Raw genomic sequence first — 7922 nt, 5'->3', positions numbered from 1 at the left:
TCGATGTTCATACACGAGGACCGCCATTGCGGGTGTGCTGTGGAGGAGAACTGATCTGATGCGCGATGAATATGTTCTTCTGTATCGTGGTAAACAGTACTGCCCAGACTTCCAACACCCATCCTTTAAGCGCCGGGTGTATTTGCAAGACAGAGAAATGAACGAGGGAGACCTGTCTTTGTTTCTGAAGAATGTGACATCGAACCGTACCCATTATACGGTGTTATTATTGTGTATTGTGTTTTGACCGTGAAATAACAATAAATGAAAGATGAACATACACAGAGTGTCGTTCGTTTTATTGCTTGCATTGTACACAGTTGACATTATGTTCACGATCCATGGAATGACAGCACGGGCTACCATTGTAGAGCAAAGGCTTGTACAGTTTGAACGTCTTATCCCCTGTCATCTCGGTCAGCGTGGAGCTCAAGAGTACATGCGTTCTCAGGCGTGCTCACGGAAAAGCACGTATTATCACGGTACCCCTTCCAGCTACTCCTAGTTTATGTGCGGGTCACTGCGTCTCTCACGGCGAGCATGAAACATGGCAAAAGTTATCTCCTTTATACTTGTCTTGTCACTGACACTAAGCGGACGCCTCGCTCTGTGTCAGCAGAAGAATGACAAAGGTGGGTGTAAAATGGCCTTGTTACCTGTACAACAACACACCAAACAACGAATGCATTGCTGTCCATGGGAGTCTTTACGAGAATGTGAATGTCACCCGCAGGTTCTCCACCCCGTCCGCACGTCAGATTGATTCTCGTGGGCAAGACCGGGTCTGGCAAGAGCGCGTCTGGTAACACTATACTCGGCGATAGCAACGCTTTCAAGGAGGACATGTCACCCGAGTCCGTCACCGTTGGCTGTGTGAAGAAGGAGGTGGACAGAGACGGCGCCAAAGTCGTTGTGATCGACACTCCGGGGTTGTTTGACACAGCCAAAACACAATACGATGTGAAAAGAAAGATCGAGGAGTGTGTCGAACAGTCGGTACCCGGACCGCACGGATTCCTTTTGGTAATCAGCCTAAAATCTAGGTTCACACAAGAGGAGCGGAGCAGCATAAAGTGGATTCGAGACAACTTCGGAGAAGACGCTTTCACGTACACCTTGGTCTTGTTTACACACGGTGACTTGCTAAAGGGTAAATCGGTGAGAGACTACGTGAAGGAAAGCAAAGAGCTACAAAGAGTGATAAACCAGTGTGGCGGAAGGTACCACACGCTGAGCAACACTCAGAGAGTAAACCAAACCCAAGTGGATACTCTGTTGAGTAAAATAGAGGACATGGTAGAATTCAACGGAGGTGAGCACTACAGCAACGATATGTACAAGGCAGCTCAGAAGAAACTCGAAAGAGACAGGGAGCGTAAGAGGAAAGAGCAAGACCAAATGCGAAAAGAGCACGAAGAGATGATTAAGACAAGGGAATGGTGTAGATTCTTCGGTCTTACGTCTCTGGGATTATTTGGAGCAGGGGCATACTTGTCCTCTTATGTGCTAATGGGGATCGGTGGGGCGCTTGGGTATTCTCAGTTTAATTGTTCTGTGGCCATGTTCAGTTAGGTGGGCTAACTACATTAGTCAGTTTGCCATCACACGCTAGATTGTTTTGGTAGAACTGCTTACGAAGACGGTATGCTGAGAATCGGTGTTCTTCACCAAATGGATACACAAGATATCGACCGATATTAGGAGTCTGTTTCTGTCCTCGTTGTGTGGATCATGTGGTATCTGTGCAGTACAATAAAGGTGGAAAACATACTGTTATTGTGTGGTGTTTTACACTGTTACTGTGTGGGTTTTTAGACCCTTCCATTTCTGTCGAAACACAGTCATACACTGAGCTGGGTTTGATTGCTTTTTACACCAAATGTCAAATGAAAAACTCCGTACAAGATCACAGCGTACGTTTGTTTATTCACGAATACAGCAGCACGTTGAGGTTACATATACAGTTTTACATCACAAGTAAAATAGACTTATCGTGGTGGTGGTTTATACGAAAATATATACACACACTGCATACACCAAATGTCAAATGAAAACTCCGTACAAGATCACAGCGTACGTTTGTTTATTCACGAATACAGCAGCATGTTGAGGTTACATATACAGTTTTATATCACAAGTAAAATAGACTTATCGTGGTCGTGGTTTATACAAAAATATATAGACACTGTATGAAAAGAGCATGAAATATCCTCTTTGTACCCCCCCCCCCCGTCAGCAACGCCTAGGCATTATGTCCGGTACTTGCTCGGCTAAAAACTCGTCTGGGTAGAGCTGAACGTCTTGAAGCTTGAGCTTTAGCAACTTGACAGCACTCGGAGATATACCGTTTATGTTGAAAATCGGGGTTATGCGTACCCTCAGAGGGTACGGGTTCATCTTGAGCGTGCTCTCCCACTCGTCCTCTCCCCCGAGATCGTCCCCTCCTATCTGCACGTATCGAGACTGTTTGGATATAGACGACAGTGCTTTCTTCTGATGCTCTGACAGCCCTTCCGTGTTACACCTTGACGTGCTACCACCGGCGCTGGCTGCACCGCCAAAGCCAGAGACTTCGACTTTTGCTCCGCTGTCTCTGCAGCGCTCAGCAGCATCGTCTAAGCTGTTCTCAGCGTCCTTGTTGCAGGTAGAGAACACCTCAAACGAGCTGTAATATCCACCAACCTCCACTGAGCTTACGAACCCATATCCCCAAGTGTCCAGGAACTCATCGATGCGTCCTTCTGGGTCTCGGTTAAGCTCCTCCAGTGATACGCGGAGCATGGTGCTGGGTTCATAGGACGAGAAGGTTGCGCTGCCCACTTGGCACTGATATGACGATGACGAGACTGAAACTCTGTTACTCGAAGCTACCGTCCTCTCCATCGACCTCTCCACGGTCTTACTGAACGTCACTTCGGCCGAGGCCGTTACACCAACAAAGGACCCCGACGCTCCTACATGACCAGAGCTAGAGTCCTTGGTGCCATGCGATTGCTTGGTCTGCGACGCGTCAGCTGATGCTCTCTTGTATTCTCTGCTACCTCTCAGACACCGGATGGCCTTGTGAAACTTGACACGGGCGGGCACCGTGAACTCGTTTTGTTGCCTGCACCTATGCAAGAACCCCGAGAGCGCTACGGCCTCCAAGTTCCCCAGTCTTTGCTTGTCACAGCGTAGCCCAGCGGAAAGGTGTACACGGAGATGGTCGAGTCACAGTGGTTTATCAGCAACCGGTCCGCTATGTACAGAGTTCCAACTATAAGTGTGCTCGATAGGGTCACAGCTATAACAGCATACAATACGATATTCAGTCGAAGCCCCGCTATCCTCCTCTCACCGACCCTACGTACTTGGTCGTCCTCACTGGGCAGTCCTGTGCAATTGGGCTTGTCCAAGACGACAATCTCATCACGCGAGACAGCGGGCACGGCAGCCTCTCTAGCCGGTCTACTCAGCCTTCCAACTAACCCTATGATACAGTCACTAGCAGCCGATTGTCCTACCCGACATTCATGGCCACCGTGTGCACACACACGTCGTAGCTGACTCCGGTTTCTGAACGCTAGGCCAAAAATCAGCGACAGTCCGAGCAGGACACACACAGCCGAGACAATCCCCTCGTTTCTTGTCCTCGCGTCAGAGTCCGCAGACAGAGGGTCCTCGGTAATGGAGGACTCGTCCCGTTGAATGCACGTGATACACGCCTCGCTAGAGCACTGGAATCCGGGCTTACACACGCACTGTAGCTCTTCTTTTGGGCTGTACACAATGTTCTTGGGCCCGTATGTGTCAGACCACACGGGGTTCCCGTTCACAAATCTAGGACGCGCACCCCCTTGGCAGACAACCGCCGTCTCTTCTCCGGAAGTCCTACACGGCACGCAGGGCGACGCAAAGTGTTGCAGGTGCGAACAGAAGGGCGGGTTGTCCGGTGAACTGCTGGCATACAGATGTCTCATATTCCGATCCTGTATTTGTGTAATGGGAACACGTCCATCCCAGTAAAACATGGCGTACTTCTTGCTGGAAGAAATGTTCTGTAGATACACAAAGTTTTTGTTGACATCGCAGTAGGGTTGCAAAATACACCTAGTCAGCCTGTTGTGTAATTCCGTGTATTCGTATAACCGACAATGTACACACTGCGGATCACGACAACGCCCGCTAGCTGCCATTACTGTGCCCGGAGGACACATACAGCAACCCAGGCTGTCAGTCACACAGCCCAGACAAGTAGTTCCACAGAGAAGCATAAGCAAAACGCGCATCATTTCTGCAATCAGTTAGCAGAGAAGGCATCCTCATAGCATGGGTGTGATTACCATCTGAAGGCCGACCAGAATCAGCAGGGTCCCGTGCTGCAGGTCGGCGAGGAATAGCGCTGCAGGTCGGCGAGGAAAGCGCCGCAGGTCGGCGAGAAAAGCGCTGCAGGTCGGCGAGGAAAGCGCCGCAGGTCGGCGAGAAAAGCGCTGCAGGTCGGCGAGGAAAGCGCCGCAGGTCGGGGAGAAAAGCGCCGCAGGTCGGCGAGGAAAGCGCTGCAGGTCGGCGAGGAAAGCGCTGCAGGTCGGCGAGGAAAGCGCTGCAGGTCAACGAGGAAAAGCAATGCAGGTCGGCAACAATGCATTGTGACTTCGATTAAATACTACCCCAAACAGGCCGCTTTATCCCAACAGTCTGCCACTGCCGAGGGAACGCAACAGCTTAAGGGACATAGCTCGTTTCTAGATGCAGACATCAGAGCCACGCAGAAGCATCTCCGGTTAATTTGTCAATTATGAAGACAGCGGTCTACACTGTCCTGTGCTTGGAGCGTTGTTCTACTCCACCAGCTGCAGTTCGACCAAGAAGAGCTACAGTGCGAAATGTCTGAACGGTAAGACCGCGACAGTGGACGCGTCTAGTGTGGGCCGCACTTCCACGTACAAGACGTACAAGCAGCTGGTGTGCAAAGCCTGCGCCGTGCAGCAGTGCGACGACACCAGGCTGTTCAAGGGGTACTCCAAAAAGGACGACAACAGTAGAATCCTCACCTCCAGCCTGGAAGGGCTGCAGTTGAGGAGTTACGGCTCGACCGAGGCCAAAGTGTCATACAGATGCCCCAAGACAGAAACCCTACAGGCCGCTCAATGCCAAACCGCGCAGACGCTGAAAGAGTGCCTGGTGAAGCTGTGCCAAGAGTGTTCCTCGACAAACTGCGAGGTGTACGCGGGCTCGACGAAGGTCAGCTCGGGCAAAGTTGCGGTAGCCAAGGGTGTGTACAGGATCGACACGAAGGCCTCGGTGGCAGAGAAGCTGAAGAAGAAGCTGGAGGCCGTCAAAAGGATTGCAACGTCCGATAAGGCAAAGGGGGCAGCCAAAGCCATAGGAGCCGCTGTGGTCAGCAACAAAGATGTCATCGTCAAGTTCGCCAAATCCCGTAGGGGTGCCCGAGGAGAAACTGGCGACCATTCAGCAGATAATCAAAGTGGGAAACAGCCTCTACGCGAAAGACGTAAACGGCGGACTCACAGCTCTGGCTGAGCTCACGGGTCACCCTCTGACCGAAGAGGAGGAGAAGACTATCGACAATGACATGAGCGAGGACGAAGAGGTCGAGTATTCTAGCGTGTTCGCTGCTCTGAAAGAAGAGGCCGCTCGCGTCGAGAGCGGGCGAGACTTGTATCAAGACAGCAAAGACTCATTCTTGGTAACCTACGGATTGTACATAGCTATCTCTGTAGTCGTTATAGTAGCGATAGCCAGCTGCGTGTGCTGTGTGCTATGCTGCAGGATGTGCTTGAAAAAGAGAAAAGGGTCAACGTGGACTATAACTTGCAGCAGCGCAATCCGTAAGAAATGATAATGCTGAATATTGGTTTTGTATTCCATACAAAGCATGCCAATGGTCACGAAGCATTGTGTGTGCCATCTACTAGTACACGATTGTACTCTTGTGTTTTCGTATCACGTTTGTATACAACGGAGGCCAATGCGATGAACATTGTAGCCTAGGGAAGAAATGACACTGAAGATTTTGCCTTATGTGTTTGCATCATGCATACACCCTAACGTATTACATGTAATCACCAGTGCCACTGTTTACACTGTTGTCAGTGTACTCCTGTGCAATTACGGTTAGCATTTTACACTGTTGGTATAAAATTTATGCTGTGTTTTTATACTGTTACATTTTTGTATTGTTGTCAATGTACTCCCATGCAATCGAGACTTGCGTTGTTATGCTGTTGCAGTGAAGAATGTAAAGTAAAGCACAGTCCTGTGAAAACAATGTGTTGTATACACAGATGGTATGGTTTATGGTCTATGCTATGTTGCAGAAAATAAAATGCAGTAACAATCAATGGTGTCTGGGTACTCTGATGTTGCTGTTAGCCGTAAACACCACAGTACAGTAGTTATATTGACAAATCATTTATTGGGACATACACGCATACGAGGCACTATGTATCAAACTCCAGATGTCTCATCTTTTAGGCCGTGGTGTTGCGCACAAGAATCGGTTTGATTTGCAATTTGTCCAGTCCTCCGCTTTCGTATAATGCACACCACCACCACCGGATACAAAGCAGCAGTGCACAAAAACACCATTGTCGAAAACAGCAGTAAGGCCCAGAGCAAATCAGTGTTCGACCAGGCAACTGCGCGAAGAGTTTTGCGATCCTCCAGGCGCCAGTGTTTGATAACGTGATACCCAGTGTTCTCCCTCCAACACGTTGCAGGTGAAGTTCCCCTTGTCAGATTGTAATATATCCACAGCGATCCGTCGTTGAAACGTGTCGTCGTTGTTTGGGAGAATGTCAAAGACCTCGAGACCGTCGTCCGTACTGAGAACTCGGCCGTTTCTCATCAGCGTCATGGCAGGCGTGTTTGTGGAGAAACCCGATGCCATACAAATCAATGTGAGAATAGGTCCGCGTGTCTTCCGTGCAAACACGTACACGTCAGGGACGATTGCCCTTTCTCTCAGTTCCCGTTGGCTGTGTCCAACAAACCTAGTCAACCATCCGATATCACTCGTCGCGCAAATAGCCGTTGGTGTATTCCCTTAACACGGTCACACCGTTCCATTTGTCCGCGATGGGTTTCGCCGCTTCGGTCGCAGCTGACCACCCCAGCGTGACATAATCAAAAGACATTAAATCGTCACCATCGTAAGCGTACTTATCCGCCCCGCGGACAAACCGCAGCCTCTCCTCGGAGGGGTTCGTTTCCCCATAACATCCGTGTAACCACTGTAGAACATGTACATCCCCATCGGACGCCGAGTGTCCCATCCGAGTCATCACGACATCTAGGTTAACGCCAAACCATTGCTGCTTGCTGAGTCGACTCTGCGTGCCCTTATCCAAGTATTCAGTGGTTAAGTGTTGTCTAGCCCAGTTGTTGTGGGGGTTTTCCGTGGGTTGTCGGTGTCAAAACGGTCAAAGGGTTTACCGTCCAGTAGACCTATTGCTGTAAACTTGTGCACACCCGGCAAGCCGAGGTCTGCGGACAGCGCTGTATAAATGTAGATCAGCGAATGAGTTGCCGAATTCACCGTCAGCATACGCGTGACAAAGTACAAAGACACATACCGCGCGTCCATCGTAAGAGCTACCTCAATTGTGTGCGGTGTGCAAATGCAAGTGATCACAAACTCTCCCAGTGTTCGGGCAAATAAACTCGCCAACGTTTCCGCCGTCTCACAACAAAGCTCCCTGTACGGCCGACAATCCCACCCCCGGCTGCCCTGTTCCACATCGACCGCATGTACCCAGCTAAGACCTAGCCATCCCCACGTGTGTGTCGGTCTTTGCGAGAAACGAACGCTGTAACCGAGAGGTCTCTCACTTGTAGTTGTGCAATGTGTGTGATTTTATATATACAAGTACAGGCACGGTAAACGCAGAAGCGGGGTGTGCGTGTTTCGCCGCAATGGAGTA

General features: G+C 50.0%; 1 protein-coding gene and 1 pseudogene across 1 annotated transcript; one reads left to right on the top strand and one right to left on the bottom strand.

Annotated features, from left to right (window-relative positions):
• Positions 1-720: 720 nt before the first annotated feature.
• Positions 721-1572, top strand: LOC147300744 (GTPase IMAP family member 7-like). The gene has a single exon (XM_086284828.1). It carries the CDS (start codon positions 721-723, stop codon positions 1570-1572), a length of 852 nt encoding a protein of 283 aa, XP_086140954.1.
• Positions 1573-6447: 4875 nt separating this feature from the next.
• On the bottom strand, positions 6448-7585 carry LOC147300743 (major histocompatibility complex class I-related protein 1-like; annotated as a pseudogene).
• Between the last annotated feature and the right edge of the window lie 337 nt (positions 7586-7922).

The sequence above is a fragment of the Aulonocara sp. 'chitande type north' Nkhata Bay genome, unplaced genomic scaffold (genome assembly GCF_057382095.1).
Source record: "Aulonocara sp. 'chitande type north' Nkhata Bay isolate Kocher_YH1m ecotype deep benthic unplaced genomic scaffold, A_spYH_male_GT1.1 unmapped_scaffold_3, whole genome shotgun sequence".
Taxonomy (NCBI): domain Eukaryota; kingdom Metazoa; phylum Chordata; class Actinopteri; order Cichliformes; family Cichlidae; genus Aulonocara; species Aulonocara sp. 'chitande type north' Nkhata Bay.
The sequence above is the reverse complement of the archived record's forward strand: the minus strand, read 5'-3'. Positions and strand labels throughout refer to the sequence as shown.

Bases quoted from the DNA above. Each gene is read 5' to 3' on its own strand.
- LOC147300744 (XM_086284828.1), top strand. From the start codon at position 721: ATGTCACCCGCAGGTTCTCCACCCCGTCCGCACGTCAGATTGATTCTC.